The sequence below is a fragment of the Neoarthrinium moseri genome (genome assembly GCF_022829205.1).
Source record: "Neoarthrinium moseri strain CBS 164.80 chromosome Unknown scaffold3_Wmoseri_CBS_16480, whole genome shotgun sequence".
NCBI lineage: Eukaryota > Fungi > Ascomycota > Sordariomycetes > Amphisphaeriales > Apiosporaceae > Neoarthrinium > Neoarthrinium moseri.
This window is the reverse complement of record NW_026055117.1, coordinates 73,560-93,976: the sequence shown is the minus strand read 5'-3', so window position 1 is coordinate 93,976 and position 20,417 is coordinate 73,560. Positions and strand designations below refer to the sequence as shown.

The window sequence follows — 20,417 nt, the reverse complement described above, 5'->3', positions numbered from 1 at the left end:
AGAAACCACAACATGTTCTTTGAGAAGAATCTGATGGTACGAGTAACCGAGAGGCAGAAGAGATAGGGCATTCTGTGTAAGAGGCTGCAGGGGGGATAACTCGGCAATTTGATCCACCAATTGCCGGCACTCGCTCTCGTGCAAGGCCCAGTCTCACAAGGAAAGTATCTTTCTATCATTTCGCCTTTGGCTTCAATTTGACCTCAAGGTTTCAGGATTACGATGACTGGTTTATGAGGGAGCAAAACGTACCTGGGAATGAATCCCCTATATAGTCCAGCGACATCTTTGAAAGGCGAGAGCTATGGATTTCCAAACAAAAGCTATCTAGTTGTATCACGTACCGCGAAGGTTTTTCTACCCACTACTTTTCTTACAGAAAACTTTTAGTATGAGGTACATTCGCAACTCTGTTCCGATTTGGCAGCAGGCAAGTATCCGTGATAATTCAATGCCGTGAGCCGCATTGCCTTGGAGCAAGCAGCCAAGCGGCAGATGCATAGACCTGTCGCTTACAGCCTTCCCCTGATGAATGGCAGCCAAGAGTATACTGCGGTCAAGTTGCCATGATTCGTCCAATGGATGCAGTGAAAATTTCGAAATTTTCTATACGTGGGCTGATTATTACGAAGGAGTGCCTGACTACCCCGTGTTCTGCAGGGGTCTGCGACACAGCGGCATGGTGCACAGATGTTTGAAACTACTCCGTGATCTGGGGGTGGAGAAGGGGGTCGCCCTTAACTATTGGGGACCCAGGCCATCGGTCGTCTGAACTCTATCGTCGGTAACCACCGGATCAGCAGCTCTGGTAGCTCTTCTGGCGCTGTATCCAAGCGCAAACCCGATCGCCCGACTGACGTGTTCTAGTCAGCTAACTTGACCCGAATCGGCGTTCATCTCAAGTCTTGGAAGTTGGGCAGGTTGTCGCGCGTCCAGCAAGCACCCGGAAGACGTCTGGCAAGCCTGGCGACCCAGTGCGCTGAATCCGTCCAGCGATGCCCTCCCTCCCTAGCTCCCTGGCTCCCTGGCTCTCTGACTGGCAAGCTGGGGCCTGGCTCGTCTGTCCTCGCGCAACAAGCTTTCTACCTGAGCCAAGGCGACATTATTCCGGGGCATTTTCTTCAGGGCAGACTCCTGAGCGACCCACCCCCAGAAAGACTGCTCCAGAATTTGTAGGCCAAGCTTCTCTTGCCAAAGAACCTGAGACCGCGAGGAGCTCCTGGCGCGCGTCGCCGAGCTCTGGTCACAGTAGGATGAAGCCTGCCAAGCAGAAATAAGGAGGCTTGGGGAGGCTTGGTAAAGGAAAAATCAGCACACCTAGAGGCTTAGCTCGCCACTAATGGCCGTTAAGCATGTGGCAACTTGGCGCCGCGAGTCCACACAGGCCACCGTCCAGCTGGCTGGGATTGCGCTACGGGGCCCAAGGGGCCTCTGAGGTCCACTAACGACACTTGGCTCCGAACACCCGCACACGACTCTCGGGTCCCGAGACCACCCTTGACGATGTCGGCATGGCCTGGCTGCGCGCTGCTAACCGGATGGCTAGCGGCGCTACAGCGTTATGCTCGTTTCCTGTTAGATTCGTGCCAGTGTTTTGTTTACGGATGCCTCGTGGCAAGTGTGGTGGCGATGACTAACACGTCCAGTCATGATGAATTTCCAACGCCTTTGATGTCTTTTGTCATCAAGACCGGCTCTGTACCGATCCGGCGGCGTGAAGTTCATGTCAGCGGGAAAAGGCAACCCAGCACCGCGTATTGCGGCATAGGAAGGGGGAGCGCCCAGCCTAGGCCAAGCAAAGAGGCTGACCAAGGGGCCCAATCCAGCTGCAGCCATTTCCCGCCCCAAGAGTTCGCGATGTATCAACAACGTACGATTTCGGGCCCCTTCCCGTCTAGCTGACAATTGCGTGCATGCTCGAATAGCTTGTTTCTTTGTCCCCCGTCCATGGGACTGTTTGACTTGGTATTCCCCCTCCAGACCACGACCGCCGACATACAGTCGCAACCAGGCGGCGCGTGGGATCTGAGATGCAGTGCCCGAGTTGCAGAGATGCCCACCGTGGCCCCCAGTGCACCAGTAGGAGGTGGAAACAACGATGACCCCATGTATTTTTGGAATGCTTCGCTGATGTGAAGAGTTTCGGCGGTGACGGAGACACAGTCCTGGTGCTCTCCGGGCACGCCGCCAAGTGCTCACCATCACACGGCCCCTGGCCGTTGACATCGTCCGCTGGCTGCTTATTATCCTCAGCCTACGCCGCCGATGTTGACTCTCTTTCCCTTCCCGGCAACCTTGGTAATCTCTTCATTGTTGAGTCTTCATTTCTGTCTCGCTCTGAGAGCTTGAGTTCACTTCGATCATTAAGTGCTTTCGACTTTGTTTTCAATATTTCGTTTCCTTCGTTTCTATAGTCACTCCCTCGGACTCGGTAGATCCTGTTCCCTGTAACTTTCACCCATCGTCCCATTTACACAAAGGATCAGTCCACAATGTCTTCTGCCGTGGCAAGGATATTTCTGCTGGCAGCAGCGGCTACGCCGGCGTTAGGCTTCTGCGGATCACACACCCATCTGGCTGCAAGGGCAGAGGGAGAGGCCGTCGAGGTCAACACCTTCGGATACTTTGGACAAATCGTGAGTTTTATACATCCATTGGTATAAGGGTCTTGTACTAACGTCTGCCATAGGGTCCACTCAACTGGGTAGGACTTGACCCTGCAGCCAACGCACTATGTGCTACCGGCACGCGCCAGTCTCCCATCAACATGGTTGAGGGTCAGTTTACACTGGTGCCAGCCAGCGATGTTGTCCTTGAGATTCCCGACCAACCTGAGGGAATCACGTTCGAGAACCTTGGAACCACGATCGAGGGTGTGATGGAAGGCAAGGGGGGCAAGCTAGCGATGAACGGTGTTGAATTCGAGCTCAAGCAGTTTCACGTCCATCATCCGGCTGAGCACATTGACAATGGCGTCAGTGTCGAGAGTAAGTTGTTCACGCTTGGGACTTATGTGGCGGACATGTACTGACTTTGTCTACAGTGGAGATCCACAACGTCTTTGAGAGCGCCGACGGCCAGATTGCTGTACTGGGTGTCTACGCTGAAGTCGATCTTGGCACGCCGGTGAGCGTAGTCCAAGGGAAGCGCGATGTGGCCAACCGCCGCCGTAACTTGCTCGCCCAGCTCCAGGCGGGCCAGAACTTCACCCTCATGCCGTCGTCATCCGTTGTCCCGCAAACCAACGCTGTCTCATCGAACCTCTACGAGACACTGTTCCAATCAGTCGAGCAGATTGCCGCGCCAGGAACCAAGGTCACTTCACAACCGCTTGTGTTCTCCGAGTTAGTCGAGACGTTGAAGGCCGGTTCATTCCAGGCGTAAGTTACCCCGAAGCTGTCTGGTATAGCCCCACGACTGACTCTTATGGACGTATAGATACTCGGGTTCCTTGACTACGCCCCCTTGCAGCGAGGGTGTCAACTGGATGGTTGCCACGCAGAAGGTCAAGCTATCCCCTGCCACTATCCAGAGAGTTGTCAACGTGGTGGGCTTCAATGCCAGATTCCCTCAGAACGCCCTGGGCCAGCCCAACGTTCTGTCCTTTGCAACAGGCACCGCCGCTCCCGTTGCCGAGGCACCTGCTGCCGCTCCCGTTGCCGAAGCTCCTGCCGCGGCACCTGTCGCTGAAGCCCCCGCCGCCGTACCTGTCGTTGAAGCCCCTGCCGCAGCTCCTGTTGCTGAGGTTCCTGCTGTCGAAGCCCCCGCCAAGGCCCACGGTGCCTAGGTTTCGGCCCCTGCGGCCCCTGCCCACGGCTCCGCGGCATAAGGCCCTCGCCGTATGCGAAGGAGTGTTTCTTGAGTCCTCAATGAGACTTGATTATGTCTGTCAGGGTCAGACTATAGGTTTTTGGGAGTAGACGTACATAATATACCCTTTGATAGAGTATCACATTAGATATCAAGGAAGAGAGATCGACATCTTGGTTCTGAGAATAATATTAGCCATTGCCCGCAGACTTTCCTCACCGTGAAGTTGTGCTGCTTCCTATTGTCCTTGATTACGATTGCTCGCATGTTTCAGGTTGTCACTTGCAGGGAAAAGCCCTACCAGTCGAGTACTTGGCCAATGCAAGTCAGGCTCAAGTACACGAACGGATACAATGGCGATCCACTTTATATTATGTTTCAGGGGGTAAGAATTCTGTGTTTTTTTATTGTCACTATAATAATCAACACCGCGCTACATCTATTCGAGTTACCTGAGCGTCCCCAATTGTTGTCGCTTCGGGTTCCAGGTTCTAGAGTGCGCCAATGGCCTGGTATGCGCATTTCTCACCACACTGCGATGCTTAAACATGAAACAGTGCAACAGCCACTTCTCAATCACACCGGCTTTCACTTGTCATTGACCGCATGTGTCTGGCGGGCAGGTTCTGTAACATATCAACCAAGTAGCCAGCGAAGGCTCGGCCACGACAAGACCATGATGCATGTTTCCAACGCATATTACAGAAATGCGCGCTGCATGAAAATTGAAGTACAGGGAGGCATTGAATAAAGTTTGGTCACAAGGCTGTGCGTTCCCTCCGTCAACGTCGTTTCGCGGCCGCGTCGAGTATGAGGAAATCGTGAGGCTGAGTCCTGCATATGCATACTCATCCCCTGGGGAAGACGACAAGTGACACCTCGCATATTACGAGTCCAGACACAGTTTCCGAGCTTGCTGGGAGAATGAGATCAGTTGACACGAGTGCGTCCAAACTCAACCGTGAGGGCGCCAACGCGTGACCCGCTCGATGCTTTCCAGCGTGCGTCCAAACTCAATCGTTATAGAGTTCGCACGCCGCATGGAAGAGAAACAGGGACCCTGGGGTTCTGACATCGAACGTCACCGTTTGATATTCTCCGGTGGGCTCTGGCACTTTGTATATATAATATTGCTGTCAAATCCAGACATCGACCTCTCGTTTTCATGAATACGCATCTGTACACACCACACACTCCGAATTACTCTGACGGATTGTCTATCCAACAGCAATCGGATCAGAACTCTACTCTGCTCTACTCTACTACGCCGACAACCAGTCTTCTCCCACCATCTGAAAACTCTAGGACCCATCTCTTCAATCTAGAATCCACAAGTCGCTACCTCGCTCAGTTGCTCAACCACCACGCAACACAAGTAATGGCCGGCTATTTCATCCTCACCCTCTCCCAATGCCTCTGCCTCCTCATCCTGCCCTTCACGACCGCTCTGCCGGCGTATCTGCTGCTGCTGTGCGCCAGCAGCCTGGACGAGCCGGACCTGGACGTGAACGAGGGCGACTTTGACGCCGTGCTCTGCAGCAGCAGCAACGCAACGGCCAAGGCAGAACAGGCTGCGCAACCATATACTTATCAGCATCATCACCATCACCACCGCCGCCGTGCCCAGCAGCCCAGCGCCCTGAACAGGACCCGGTCCGAGCTGTCGCTGCACGGCTCCACCACGGCGGCCCTGCGGCTCGGGCTCGGCGCCAGCGGCTTCGCGCACCCGCGGCGCGCGGTATTCGAGGGCTTGGGGGCCGGTGGGATCTGAAGCTGCGGGGGAACAGTACCACCTGTCTCTTCGTGTCCGTTGAAGGGGGACACCACGAGATCTCTGAACTCTGTTCTTCACAGCGAGCCCGCGTTGTTAGTTTTCGTCGGGGGTTATGCCGGATTTGATTTCGTTCGATGCGTGCTTTACCATGATTGTAGGCAGCCTGGCTAGTGTTGGAACGACGGAGAGGAGGAGGCGCTGGTGGTGGAGGACGATGATACCCCTTTTTGTTTTCTGATTTTAGCAAGGGAGGATAGTTGTATGAATGGCATTGTCGATATATATAGGATCAGATATCGATCTACGATGTTCACTTGAAACACGTTCTTTTCTCTACCCGTGTTCAAAGTGATGAAATGCTACTGGCCGCACGATTGGGTTCGTTGATATCGATCTTTACAGAATAAATAATGTAGTACCCACCTTGATGTACCACTGACTTTGTCCGAGGTAGTCTGACTGCGAACCACAGGTCTCCTAGGGATCTTCCGGGGTATGATGGCAAATAGGACAAGGCGAACCCATCAAAAGTGGGCGTAATCAAGTTCTCGCTTTCATTTCATGTCGTACTCGCGTCAACTCTACGTACGACAACCTTACGAGGCTAGAGCCTGTAAAAAGGGCAGGATATCTGCATCCTTGGGAACCAGCAGTGTCTCCCGATCGACCTGCTCCTACACACAACTAGACCAAAATGCGAACAACACGGAACGACCTCAGCACGCTTGAAGTCTATCACTACCAGCTGGTAGGGGGTATGAAACGCCGGACTCCAATGAACCTTCTTGGGCGCATGACCCCATCATGAAAAAGCACATTTTCCGCAAGATTTTTCTTTATAAACGCGCGCGCACACAAAAAGGCGCCCCAGGGCCCCTTAAGCAGCAGCCTTGAGGGCGAGCTGCTTCGTGATCAGCTTGCCAAAGTCGAGGTCGACGGCGGTCTCGGGGACGTTCTCGCCGCTGGCGATGCAGAGGACGCGCATGCGCTCGTCGTAGCGCAGGCCGGTGAGCAGCTTGGGGGTGATGAGGAAGTACTGGCTGGTGTGCTCGCGGCAGGCGATCTCGACCATGCGTTCGTGCACCATGCGCTCGTTGCGCGGGTCCATGCCCTGGTTGATCTCGTCGACGACGCGGAACGGCGCCTGCGCCATCGACTGCAGCGCCATGATGTAGAAGACGGTCGACACGGCGCGCTCGCCGCCCGACTGGCGGTGCTGGTTGAGGAGCTGGAGCTCTTCGTGCTCTCTGTGCGAGGTTTGAGTCAGTATGGCTATCTCGAGGAAACAAGACAGGAAAGGCCGCTTACCGGAATTTAACTTTGATCTCGATGGCCCATTGCTCAAAATCGTCGTCCTTGTGGATGTTGACCTCTCCGGCACAGCTGATCATGTCAAAGTTGTGGCCGAACCCTTGGTTAACCTTGGCAATGAGTTCATCGATCTTTGGCTCGAACTTCTCCATCAGTTCCTTAATCTGCGCTTCAAGTCGTCCAAGCTTGGTGGATGATTTTTCCTTGTCCTTGACGAGCTCCTCGATATCCTTGGCACGTTTCTCGAACTGCCGAAGCACGCCAGGGTCGACGGCATGAATCAGCTCGAGTTTGGCTTCCTCGGCTTGGATCTCGTGGTCAATTTCGGAAAGCGTCTTCTCCTCAATCATGGCTTGGTACCGCGGGAAGTCATCGTTCCCTTCCTCGCTCTGGGCGAGCATGTCGGTTACCCTTTGCTTGGCATCCTCTGCCTCGCGCTTTGCAATGGCCGCATTATGCGCGAAAGCCTTGATCTCCTCCTTCTTCTCCTCGAGACTCCGTGTTATCTCGCTATTGCGTTCCTTCAGCCCCCTTACGTCGGATGAAGCTTCAATCAGTCGAATCTGGACGTCAAGAAGACTGTGATAAGTATCACGTATTTGTGATACCGCTTCCTTGTGTTTCAAGACAGCCTGGCCCTTCTCCACTAAGAGTTCATCACTTCTCGTATCGAGTTCAGCCACCCTAGCCTTGCAGGCTTGCATGGACTCGCGCGTAGTATCAAGAATCCGTTTTTGTGCCTCTGCACGAGGTTAGAGTTACAGTCACACAGGCTTCCATCTCTGCGGCAATGTGACTCACCAATCTTGTCTGGGATTCCCACCCACCGAGAGTGAGCGGCTTGCAGCTCGCTTTTCTCGTTCTTTAATTCGTCCTGAGAAGCACGTTAGTGAGTATGGGGCGTACATCTTGGGGGCGAGACTGACGAGTCTTTTTTGCACAGTCGACTCCTTCTCCTCTATCTCCGGCACTTTGGCCTGGGCATCCTTGAGGCTCTCCAAGAGCTGCCTCCTGCGCTCGGTCGCCTCGTTCAGTTTGCCTTGCAGATCCGTCATTTCTTGGTTGTCTATTGGCTGGTCGGTCCAGAACCTCCCCTGATTTACCTTGCGCGTGCTGGTGGTTGTAGCATCGGGGCCGTACTCTCTCCGGCGGATGACGCGGAAGAAGGTTTGGCCCGTCGCCCATGTGTTGATCCTTTGGCTGTTTTGGAGCGCATCGAACTGCTCAGACGAGATGTCCTCCAGAGCAACGCCAGAAGCATGCAGAAATCTTTCGGAGCAGAGCATGGCCAGCACTGGTTCCGGGCCGTCCATGAAGTCAATGGCGTACCCATCTAGGCCAAGACGGCAGGCATCAACTACCGGCATCGGGGGCTGAAAAGTTCGGAAATCGGTACCACAAGTCCTGATCGTAATAGATAGCCCCATATCCTTGTAGAACTTCTCACTCAGGGTCTTATGGTCCTTTCTGGTCTGGCAGGTGAAGCACAGAAAGTCGTTGGCTTGGAGCATGGACTGAATCAGGTCAGAGTAACGCTCGTCCTTCAGCGAACAAGTCAGCATGGGCGGCCCGAAAACCTCCTTCTCGAACTTATCCTGGTTTTCCTGCAGCCATTCCCAGCCTTGGTAGACCTCGGGATTGAATCGCTTCAGGAAGCTGATCTTTTGGCCTTGTTGGGAGTTCAGGCTGTTAATATTCTGCTGAATTGCGTCGATCTCTGTCTTGTTTTGGCGGCCTTGCAATTTGATATCTCCAATGCTGTCCTGGATCTGGCGCTTCTCGGGCACTAGATCACGGAGGACATGTTCTTGTTCTCGCTGTTACAACACCTGGTTAGTTGTCCCATTGCCCGCGAGTGGTCACGTATCACGTACAATCTTTTGATTCCAGTCAGCGGCGTTGAAGTGCGGAGGCTCGTTCTTGTACTCGGCCTCGAATCTGGTGATGGTTTGGCGAAGCTTGCCAACGGCCGCCTTCTTGGTGGTGAAGAGTTGCTTCTCCTGTTCTATGTTGTTCTGGCACTCCTTGATTTGCTCGCCAAGTGACTCGACGGTACGAAAGGCCTGATCGGCATTTGATTCGGCGGTCTTCAGTGCTTTCTTCCTGTGGTCGAGGACGGCTCCGACCTTGGCCTTGTACGCCTCCTTGTCGTTCACTGCCTCTAGGCCGGGCCCACAGGCCTGCTCAAGGGCCTTGAGGCGCTTCTCGGCGTCCTTCCTCTTCTTGGTCTCGGCCTTGGTTCTGATCCGGGCCTCGTTGTACTCGGCGCACAAGCGAGCCTTCCTCATGTCCTCGACGGCGTTCTTGATAGCCTCACGCTCGTTAAGCCTGTCGACGTCGGCCTGGAGGCCCTGCTGGCGGGACTGGAGGTTGGTCAGGTTCGCGGTCTGCGTCTCGACCCTGGCCTTGAGGTCCTTGAAGTCAATGAAGAGCGTCTTGAGGGCCGTCTGCCAGTTGATGACCTCCTCGGGGGCGGCGGCGCGCAAGGTCTCGTGGAGGAGCTGTACAGGGGTGAGGCCGGCAAACTCGGCAACCTTCTCCTGGGGGAGAAACTGGCACAGATTATCGCAAGCGATGCGCAGGTTGGCGACGAGGCCCTGGACCACCTTGACGAGGCAAGGCTTCCCATTAAGCCAGAACTTGCGCTTGTCGTTCTCCCGTATGATGTCCAGACGGATGACGTGGTTCTTCTTCTCCCTGGGACGCCTCTGCAGCTCGATCTCGACCGTGGCGGTATCCCTTCCGTGGGTGACATATTCACCGAACTTGGTAGCACGGCCGAGGACACTGGTGTTGTAGCCCAGACCCAGGGCGAGGGCGCAGACCAGAGAGCTCTTGCCGGTGCCGTTGGGGCCGATGATCATGTTCAGGTGGGGGCCGGGGTAGAAGACGGCGTTCTCGTAGGTGACGAAGTTGACGAGCTTGACCCTGACGACGGCGCCGGGTGAGTGGGTGGTCTCGCCGGAGCCGTGGGAGCCATTCGGGAGGCCGTTGGTGCGCTGGGTGGGTGCAAATGGGTCGTCATCATACTCGTCGTCCTCGTCTGCTTCCTCGTCCTCTTCGTCGTGTGAGGCGCTGCGTTTCAAGCGCTTCTGAGATTCGGCACCGGACGACGATGCGGCCTCCCCGTCGGCTTCGAAGGCAGACCGGGAGCGGCGGCGCGACGGTGCCGCTGGCATGGTGGCTAAAGCAGCGACGCGCTGCTGGGCCTGTGGCGGCAAAAGGAGGTCGAAAGCCCACTTGGCAGGCGGAGAGGATCCTCTGAGAGCCAAAAGACCCGAGCAGGTTGGAATGATGTGTGTCGTCCACAGGCAGGCTGCAAATAGTGGCCGCCCAGATATTGCCAACCCAGACGCGTCCACGGGTACCTACCGCGTTGATTGCCCACGGCGCCCCACACCAGGAAAAAGAAACCAACAAGACCCGTGGACCCCAAGGGTTCGATTAGTGTGCAAGTGGGGGGTAAGGGGGGTAAGGGGGGTTCGCGGTTACCTGGAATCCCTGCTAAGTTAGTTAGCGCGGCATATTATACCACGGGCCACAGTGCTGGAACTAAGAAGCGCCAAGACAGACAGGTCCGCCCCCATAGGCTGACCTCGCTTGCCTGTAACCTTGGGTCATCACCATCCAACTTCGTTTACAAGGCCGAGCACGAGCTCGTCCAGAGCAAAGGGGCAAGAGGATGCACTCAAGCTCTTTATGCTCACGGGCAGTCAGTAATACGGCAGCTTTCAAACATAGCCCGTTCAAGCGACTCCTCCTAGACAGCCCAGTTCACAGTTCTGTACTATATCTACTTCAGGTCATGATACGGCCAAGCTGAGATGTATTGACCCTGGGGATACGCAGCCAGCAATGCATGCTCAGCCATCCCTCGATATAAGAACGGAGCATATGGAAGCCACGCTGACAGCTCGTGCCCTTTAAATTTCGCACCTGGTCAAGATGTGATGTGACACTCCAAGGTGCGTTTGCTGGACCTTTACCAGCCCGTTGCTGTGCAATCACAAACCTCAAATTCCTCCCCTCCTGAAGCACACGATCCAGCTGAAAGAGCATTTCAAAAGTCTAGCAGAGACCACGTTCCTCCTGTCAAGTGCAGAGTGCCATTTCAGGCAGCAATGTCTCGGCGTCTTTTGTGACTGCGTATGTATTTTATGTCTAGATAGAGTCTAGATAGATGTGTGCTACGAGCCTCTTTTCAGAGTCCTCTGCAGATGAAAACACGCTGGTGGAATAACTCGTCCTCTCGTCGTCGACTGAGCATATCAGCCCGTCACACCTGTCGGCACTGGACTCAACGGGGTTCAGTTCACCTTGGACGACTCCAGCCTAGAGCTAACGAGGTACCTAGCTATGGGTCCTATGGCGCCCCGTTTGGTGAGCTGCTGCTTGTGACTGGGACAACGCCGCTGCGGGTTGTGGGTTGCGGGTTGCTGTTTTCTCAACCAACGCCTGGCCCGGGTTTGGACATGACGAACTCCTCCGTCCGCCGAACCTGACAGTGAAGAGCCCATCTTCGGCATTCACCAGCTTTCATGGGTCAGATCTACCGTTCGCTTAGCCCTACCCGCCCTCCCTGCCGCCGCTGTCTTTCCTTCATCCCATCGAGGGAGCTGTCCCTCCAGCTCACCACCTCCACTCACTTGTAGCCAACCTCTCGCCACACGATCCTCTCTCGACCCTAAACATTCGATCCTGATTTTTTCTGCCCCGCCCCGTTCGCTTCCTTCTTCCCACTCTTTGTTACTTGTTCACGATTGTACCGTTCGTGACAGCAACAGCCCTCACCCTCGGCGACTCATGGGCCACTATGGCCTCTAGCCGGTCGTCTCAGTCGCGATCTTCGCGTGCGCCTCTCAGTGATGCCACAGGCCGTGTTGTTAACGCGCCGCCGCGTCATGCCGCGAAGCCCACCCAGAACCAAGACCTCGAGATCAATCCCTTGAGAGCCCACCCGGTGTCCAACGCTGAGCGGCAGAGCTCCCGCCCGCAACCCAGCAAGGAGGCTACACAGCGCCAGTCCACATCAACCGCAACCAGAACTGGCAATGATGACGCCGACCCGGAGAAACGCGTATCGCAGATCTCCAGTTCCAGTGGTGCGTCGAGCGGGAAGCGCAAGACTCATATCGGACCTTGGCAGCTGGGCAAGACTCTGGGGAAGGGATCCGCCGGCCGGGTGAGACTTGCTAGACATCATGCTACACGGGAACAGGTTGCTGTCAAGATATTGCCCAAGTTCAATCAGCACATGACGCAGGCTGGAAGCCTCGCCAACATCGACGCTTGGGACCGAAACCAGCCCGAGTTTACTGCTGAGAAGCGCATGCCCCTGTCCATCGAGAGGGAGGTCGCCATCTTGAAGCTCATTGACCACCCCAACATCATGAAACTCTTTGACATATGGGAGAACCGCTCCGAGATGTAAGCTGCGCCTTGAAACTGTCCCCGGCCCCGTCAATCCAAACTGACTGTGCCGCAGATACCTGGTTCTCGAGTACGTCGAGCAGGGTGACCTCTTCGAGTACATCAACTGTGTCGGGCCCATCCCGGAACTCGAGACCGTCTTCTACTTCCGGCAGATTATCAGTGCCCTCGACTACTGCCATTCGTTCAACATCTGTCATCGTGATTTGAAGCCCGAGAACATTCTCTTGACGAGCAAGGGCCAGGTCAAGATTGCCGACTTTGGCATGGCTGCCATCCAGCAGGGCCCCAATCACCGACTCAAGACTGCTTGTGGTAGCCCTCACTACGCGGCACCCGAACTGGTGGATCGCAAAAGGTCTGGGTACAATGGCGCTACGATTGATGTCTGGAGCTCGGGCGTCATACTGTATGCCTGTCTTTGTGCTCGGCTCCCTTTTGACGACAGAGACATGCACGAGCTCCTCCGAAAAGCTCGGAAGGGCATTTACGACGAGCCAAAGCTGCTCAGCCCGGCAATGAAGGACCTTTTACGCAAGATGCTGACTCCACAGCCAGAGGCCCGCATCACCATTGCCAGGATCTGGAAGCACCCGCTGATCACCCAGTACGATGAGCTAGATGACCTGAACGGGAAGCGGCACGACGATGACCTAGACGACATCCGGAAGTATGGCAGGAGCACTCGGGTCGAGCCCCAGGATATCGACATGCAGACACTGCGGCAGCTTCATTCTATGTGGCATACCTTCACAGAAAGGGAACTGGCTATGAAACTTGTCACGGATGAGTAGGTTATGGTCTTTCCCCTGTCCCGGCTTCAGAGTGACTAACAACAACACAGGCCCAACGATCAGAAGCTATTCTACTGGCTCCTGTTCAACTACAGGGAGAAGAGACTCGAGAACTATGTTGGCGAGATGACGCACTCCCCCAGTGACTACCACCACTTGCGTCCCGCCAATTGGACCAAGAAGTTCACCACTCTGGAGTTCCCTGGAAGATTTGGCAGAACTCCTTCTCGATTCACCGTCATCTCCAATGTTGCCACCGATGAAAATGGTATTGAGACTGCGACCGACTGTGGAACTATCCAGAGCTACGATCCGTACAAGTCTTCGAGGATCATGGGCGGACCCGACGCCAGCCATGCGAAGATCACAGTGCACCGCAATGGCAGTCTCGCCAAGAGTTCTACTAGAGCCACGAATATGCCGCGGATGAAGAGCGGCTCCATTAGGAGCAACTCCACCTACTCAAGGCGAGGGGGTCGCGGTCGCCAGTTCGCTGCGTCTGTGGGCATGGGGGCATCCCGTCGGTCCTTGACGTCGATCAAGAGTGCTGGCAGCACTCCTTACTCACGACCGGCTTCGCGTCACACACGCGGTGTTAATTTCTCACACGCACGCCGGCCTTCAGTCGCACAGCGCCGCCAGCGTGCCGCCCCAGCGAGCATTGCCGGAGATGACACAACCTATGGCCGCGACCGCACTTCGCCCACAGCCCCCCGTAGGCGTGCTGTTCCATCCCGCAGTCACGCTTCTGCCGGAGCTGCCACACAGTCGATGGTCAACGTGACAAAGACCAAGGACGCCCATTTTCATTGGAATGACGAGCTACGGCAATTCAGCTACAGTATTGCAAAAGACTGCGATGAAGCGTTCAATAGTTCCCTGTTATCACCGGATACCAACATTCGAGAGTCCACTCTTGAGCCGACAACACTGGTTTCAAGCATGGTGGATCTCACATGTGACACACGATCGCTACCAGTAGTAGTCACACCTACTCCATCCCCTGCTGTTCAACAGGCTGTTGCAGGCACAAACCGCGACTCACACCTGTGGGATATGCGACCCTTGCCGCCGCCACCTCCCGCTACTGAGTCGGTTTCGAGGGAGATCAGATTGGCTAAGAAGCGGACGGCGCGACGTGCAAGCAAGGATGACGAATCACCTGGCCACCTTGACCGCATGATGCAACACCTCCAAACTCTGGATCGTTCTATTGATCCGAAGAAGAGTGAGGAGACATCGAGGACCGTATCCGCCCCTATTTACTCCCAGTACAGCACGCAGTGGGGTAAAGACACGATTCCCTTGCCTTCCATCAGTGAAGGCCGGAGGGGTTCCTCGACTAGAGAGAATGACAGACAGAGAACCGTGTCGGCCCCATCAGGCGATACCCCGATTGCACAGTCTACCCCCAAGTACTTCAGTGAACGCAACGGGCTGGAGTACCTTTCTCAACAAGAGAACACAATTCGCATGGTCACTTCTCCATCTGATTTTGCGCAAGTCCCTGCACCACTGAATGTCCGCAAAAAGGTTTCAAGAGGAGTCCCTGGTACCCCTCAGGCCCGTCAACAGCTGAACTTGAGGCAGCAGTATGTAAATGATGAGATGAGAGAGCCTATACCAGAGGAGCCGTCGACTCCTTCCCAGAATGATAGCTTGCCGGAGCCCGTTCGCAAGAGGTCATGGTTCAAGCGTGCATCCAAGGACAAGAGCGACTTATACGGTGCGAAGGCAGTACTCGATTCGAGTCGCATGGAAGTTGCCTCTCAAGCGGGCAGTGCAGCATCAACTGCTACTCCGATTCCACCCCACAAGAAGAAGAGTTTCAGTCTGGCATTCTGGCAGAAAAACAAGAACGAAACTCAGATGAAGCTTTCACTTGGTGGTGAGACACTACCCCAACCCCTGCAATAGTATTGTCATTCGCTAACATACCTCTCAGATGTTGATTTTGATGATTCTCCGAGCCCGGAGCCCGTCCGCATGTTTAGCCACCCAGCTCGACCTCATCATGGTCAATGGAAGGAGAATGTTGCCACCCGCAATATCGAACCTCAACAAAACTGGCTGGCTCGTTTGTTCCGTGTGAAGCCTGCAACAGAGCACCTTTGTTTCACCATCCCGCGTCGTCGTACCCGCCAGGAGATTGCTATCTTGCTTAGAGAGTGGCGTCAGTATGGTATCCGCGACGTCCAGGTTGATAAGGACCGGAATCTGGTATTTGGGCGCGTAGGCCCAAAGAACTGTACGTGTTATTTAACCTCTCCTAACTCGGGTAGCTAGCTTTTTCCTTTCGTGTGATGGCTGGATTGCCCACTTAACTGATAGATAGCGTTTTCTTTTTGAGTTCGTCTCTTTCGTCCGATCCCCGCTGACATTTTTCGGCAGACCTCAACATGAAGGAGGTCTCTTTCGCAGCCGAGATCATGACCGTCATTGAGCATGGCAAGCGCAATCCCCTCAGCATTGTCCGGTTTACCCAAGAGCGCGGAGCGGCCAGTAGCTTTCACAAGGTCGTTGACACCATGCATGCTGTTTTCAGCGTTCGCAACCTTCTGGTCGTTGACAAACACAAGATCAAGATGATGATTAGGACATTGAACTCCTGATGGGTCATATATGTAGCCTGTGTCACGGTAAGTTGAACCTTTATTTCCGAGCTGGCTGTCCCATATTAGCCATTGACATTCCGAAGGCATTATGTCACCTCTGTCACCGATATGTATACACTGCCTATGGCAGACTGGCCCACCCATAGCCACCACTGGTTGTCTTTCTGGATTCTGTCCAACGTTGGCTAAGGAGTTGTATCCATACAAGTTTCTGGACAACATACCAATATGGAGCGAACTGGATAAGAACGACAATCTGTTGGATGGCTTTCCTCTTTTTACTAATGTAGGTATACACTCGTGGAGACCTTTGTCCACGAAGGACTGCACACAAACATCAAAAGCGAGCCACGATGTGAAACTGAGAAGAACTGGTTGCAGTTATTCCAGAGCAGTTGGTGTGTTATTGGTTTGCGGCTTGGGGAGATAAGAAACAAAAGTAAGGGGTCGTCGACGGTTGATAGTTCTTGGGGGCAATGAAACGTTCTTGATGGGAACTGCTGTATAAGCTGATAAATGAAAAGAATTATGCCTATTGACTGAAGTCTAGCGTGCCCATGCATTAGCATTCGAAAAAAAAAAAAAAAAAAAAAAAAAAAAGCGAGCGCAATCTGCAAGTGCGATGAATTAGTAAGGAGCTCACACAGTACTGCCAAGGTAAACAGTGCCGGAAAATATGTGAGCCGTATTTCAAGCGATCTTTACGCGTTTTGTTGCATGTACAGCGAGCGCTTCTCTAGTCTATATGCTTCTAATCCTGAGACGATTGCATTTGTTCCCGTATAGCCCAATCCGTACCCAGTCCGTGCCCCGTAGCAAGCTTGTACTACTCACATATACCCATGAAATCAGTAAGTACCGTACCAATTTCCAATAGCATTTCGAGTTCCGTTCCAGTTGTTCTATTGGAATCCCAAAACCAGGCATCTATAGTCATGTGCGTGCGTAAGGAATTAGCTATTATATACCATTTATGTACTGCCGCCAAGAGACACCGATGGATTCAACTCCCGTCCCTTGGCGGCCCCCTTTTTGCTTCTACCAGGAGAAAGTCATGAGCGCAGGGTTGAGCGCCAGCGGTAACAAGAAGTGCGACGTGGCGACCGTAGCCATGGGCAGGATGGCGACGAAGTCGGTGATGCGCCAGTCGTAGGGCACGAAGGGTGCCACGGCCATGATGACCATGCCGGCGATGAAGACAAGCGAGAACAGCATCGAGAACTTGAACTAAAAAGCAGATAATGATGTCAGCATTGGCTTCCCATTCTGGCGGAATACCTTGGCGATCTATTGCCTCTTCTTCTTTCAGCTGGACTAAAGGGGATATATGTGGAAACGGAAATGTGGCTGGCTTAAAGATAGCTTAAACCAGTTGGACTGGTCCACCTCCGCTTTTCCTGGACCGAAGCTGAAAAGCCCCCGACGAATCGGTCGATGGGGCATGGGCAAGGAAAACTATTGGGAATTGAATGGCACCGAACAAGAGAAATCAAACAAACAAAAACTCACGCTCTTCAAGACTTTGGGGACCTCGATGAAGAAGTTGGAGAATTCGGCCTCCTTGGACGTGGCGCCCCAGGTCATATCGATCTCGAACATGTGGGTGAGCAGGGCCTGCGAGACGTGCAGGCTCAGGCCGCCCAGGAAGATGGCGAACATGATGGTCCACTTGAAGTTCTCGTACAGGGCGTACAGCAGACCGCGCTCGCCGACGCGGTAGCGCATGACGGCGAGGGCGACGTTGCCGAGCCCGTTGAAGACGATGATGATGGAGAACCACACCTGCCACGAGTCGACGTAGTACTTGTCCAGGTAGCCGTTGAACCAGCCCATGATGAAGTAGTTGGCCGACGTCATGATCCACGCCGCCCCGATGGCGTAGTACGTCCCGATGTACGAGATGACGGTGATCTTGGACGTGAAGCGGATGTTGGAGAAGAGGAAGCGCCGGAACAGCGGCGTGAAAGGGCCCCGCCACAGCCACGTGCGGATCGGGTGGAACAGCAGCTCGTTGCAGCCGTAGGCGTACTTCTCCCAGCGCGCCAGCTCGTCGTAGACGGTCAGCGAGACGCCCTCCTTGAAGCCGTCGCCGGCCCAGGCGGCCAGCCGGATGATGTAGCCGCTGCACTGCAGCCGCAGCGACATGTCAAAGTCCTCGGACACGTGGCTCTCGGACCAGAACTTCTCGTACCCGTCCTCGTCCTCGTAGCCGACCTCCTGGATCGCGCTCCACCGCAGCATGGCGTTGTGCCCGACGAACGGCGCCACGTCCCCGTTGGACACCGTGTACCGGATCGCGCTGTAGATCAGGTTGGTGAAGAAGGTGATGCCGTTCTCGAAGTACGTGTGCACCACCTGCATGACGCCGGACGAGAACTGCATGATGCCGACGTCGGGCGATTGCTCCATCTCGGACACGGCATCCAGGAGACAGTCGGCAGGGACCCGGGTATCGGAATCGACTGGGACATGTTAGCTTGATGGACGGTGGGATTAAGAGGAGTGGTTTGAACTTACTGATCAGGATGTAGTCTCCGACACGGACATTGCCGTCTGCCCAGGCTCGGCCGTCTTCCTCGAGGACTTCCTTGAGGGCCTTCTCATAAGCCAGGGCCTCGTCGTTCTGAGTCCACTCCGGGCCACGATGGCACTGGGCAAGCTTGTCCTCGACCTTGCAGGAGATCATGAGGGCAAAGTTCATGTTGGACGCCTTCTTGAACTTGCCGCGACGCAGGAAGCCGTTCTCGCCGTGTTTGGGCCGCGCGACCCAGCCGATGCTGTGGTCGGCGTAGAACTCGATCCGCGCGCGGCGGTCCTCCTCCGAGATGAGCTGTAGGCCGTCGTCGTTCATGAACATGTTGGCCGAGCCGCCCTGCAGCTCGTAGGTGCTGATGGCCTGCTTGATGGACCGGACGGTGGGGGCGATGACGGCGCCGAGGCCCTCCTTGTAGACCGGGCACTGGACCGTGACGTGGGGCAGCATCCCGGACTGGAGCCGGGGCGGCGGCCGCGCCGAGTAGAACTTGGAGTTCATGCTGAGCTGGCGGATGGGCCCGAAGATCTGCGCCAGGCAGCCCACGATGACCTGCGCGAAGAAGAGCGTGAAGAAGATCTGGATGGGGAAGAGGGCGACCAGCGCAAGCCGCAGGTAGCTTCCGTCAACCGAAACCTCGATGGCCAGTTGACGGAAGGCGGCCCCTAGAGACACCACGACCAAGACCATGGTGATGGAGACGAGATAGGTGTTCTGCAAGTGAACAGGCCGCGCCTCGGGCTTGATCTGGCCGCTCTCCTCGTCAATTTCGTACTCATTGACTGACACGGGGCTCGCCCTCTTCTCATCGTCGTCGTCGTTCTGGTCGCTCTGCCAGACCAGTTCCATCAGCTCGGACTCGATTGCCTTGGCTCTCTGCATCAGATGGAGCGCATCGTCGTCCCACACAACCAGCAGTGCCTCAGCGGCAATGAACGCCGCGAACTGGTGTTTCCTTGCTCTCGGGAGGTCGTCTACCGTCGGCAGGATCTGGACTCTCAGGCCGTTCATCAACGGGACGTCTACTGCATCTGGGGACCACGACAAGAAAGTCTTGATTACTCTCGAGTTCACTGTCATAGCGCACTATACAGAGTTAGCCTAGGGATTGCTCACAGCTGCGAAGCCATCGACATACTTGGACATTGAGAGCGGCGCACGCCATGGCGAAAGGGGAGTTGCCCAACTGTGCCGGACAGGCCATGTACTGTCCTCTTGACTTGCGCAGAAGCACACCCTCAACTTCACCACTACCGTCGCTCACCCAGAGATGCGCACACTGTTGCTGGTAGAGGTAGTTGACCATGACCTCGTGCTTGATATCGTCGAGGAATACGGAGCTGGCAGCCGAGCGCGCCGACCTTCCTGATATCGAGTTTCGTGAAGAGCCGAAATGCGGCGTCGGAGCCTGGAGCCCCAGGCCTTCTGGGGCGGGATGCCCTGCATTGCTATGCTCTGCCACCACGGGGGCTGCTGGTGCCGATGCTTCTGGTGTAGGCCGTTTCTTGTCTTCAGGCTTTTTAGCCTTGAAGTATGTCGAGATGCCCATCGTATCCTGCGGTTATGGACTGGACTATGTTCAAATATTATTTGGTGCTAAAGCAAGAGATACCAAGTACGCCCGAGGTGGCGGGTCTAGCGATGCCCTTCTGCTCGTGTAAGTCGTATTTTCACCTCCAGCTATATTGACGGGTTAGCGGAAGCAGCAACTGTCAACGGGATATCATTACGTACGGGAAGAGCGAATGGACAGCCCGAAATGGACCGGCGACGTTGAAAAGAGTGAGGCCTCTCAAGGAACCATACGTCGTCCTGGGAAGCCAAGATCTCGAAAGCTTGAAACGACGCGGGCAAGAGGCACGACCACTGCAACTACCCTGCTGTCGAAGGGATAAGCAGTTGTACACTAAGACGAACACGGGAGTGGGAGGAGAGAGAGAGAAACTAAATGTAAAGTTTGATGGGGAATGGTGAGTATACAGGGGCTGCACTCTGTTGGGACCGAGTACAAAGATAAGGCACAAGATTTCCGGCTTTCGCTAGGAATCACGGTATGTTTCCATGACGGAGACCCAGGTCGGGCTTTGATACTTACACTTCACATATGGCAAGCTTGAGCTGAACCACCTAGCTGGACTACCAGGTCCACA

At 54.9% G+C, this 20,417-nt stretch overlaps 5 protein-coding genes across 5 annotated transcripts; 3 read left to right on the top strand and 2 right to left on the bottom strand.

Moving 5' to 3' along the window:
* Positions 1–2,492: 2,492 nt before the first annotated feature.
* Positions 2,493–3,787, top strand: JN550_001414 (uncharacterized protein; the record flags this gene model as incomplete). The annotated part of the gene is made up of 4 exons (XM_049312596.1): positions 2,493–2,636; positions 2,690–2,987; positions 3,044–3,380; positions 3,439–3,787. The coding sequence occupies 4 exons, from the start codon at positions 2,493–2,495 to the stop codon at positions 3,785–3,787; spliced, it is 1,128 nt and encodes a 375-aa protein (XP_049176265.1).
* A 1,188-nt stretch (positions 3,788–4,975) lies between these two features.
* JN550_001413 (uncharacterized protein) lies at positions 4,976–5,581 on the top strand (the record flags this gene model as incomplete). The annotated part of the gene is made up of 1 exon (XM_049312595.1): positions 4,976–5,581. One exon carries the CDS (start codon positions 4,976–4,978, stop codon positions 5,579–5,581), a length of 606 nt encoding a protein of 201 aa, XP_049176264.1.
* An 880-nt stretch (positions 5,582–6,461) lies between these two features.
* Positions 6,462–10,074, bottom strand: JN550_001412 (uncharacterized protein; the record flags this gene model as incomplete). Its single annotated transcript, XM_049312594.1, has 5 exons — positions 6,462–6,831; positions 6,893–7,637; positions 7,697–7,769; positions 7,822–8,712; positions 8,770–10,074. The coding sequence occupies 5 exons, from the start codon at positions 10,072–10,074 to the stop codon at positions 6,462–6,464; spliced, it is 3,384 nt and encodes a 1,127-aa protein (XP_049176263.1).
* Positions 10,075–11,708: 1,634 nt separating this feature from the next.
* Positions 11,709–15,731, top strand: JN550_001411 (uncharacterized protein; the record flags this gene model as incomplete). Its single annotated transcript, XM_049312592.1, has 5 exons — positions 11,709–12,322; positions 12,381–13,115; positions 13,170–15,007; positions 15,065–15,367; positions 15,511–15,731. The coding sequence occupies 5 exons, from the start codon at positions 11,709–11,711 to the stop codon at positions 15,729–15,731; spliced, it is 3,711 nt and encodes a 1,236-aa protein (XP_049176262.1).
* A 1,041-nt stretch (positions 15,732–16,772) lies between these two features.
* On the bottom strand, positions 16,773–19,816 carry JN550_001410 (uncharacterized protein; the record flags this gene model as incomplete). Its single annotated transcript, XM_049312591.1, has 4 exons — positions 16,773–16,961; positions 17,244–18,196; positions 18,252–19,353; positions 19,406–19,816. 4 exons carry the CDS (start codon positions 19,814–19,816, stop codon positions 16,773–16,775), a joined length of 2,655 nt encoding a protein of 884 aa, XP_049176261.1.
* Positions 19,817–20,417: the final 601 nt, after the last annotated feature.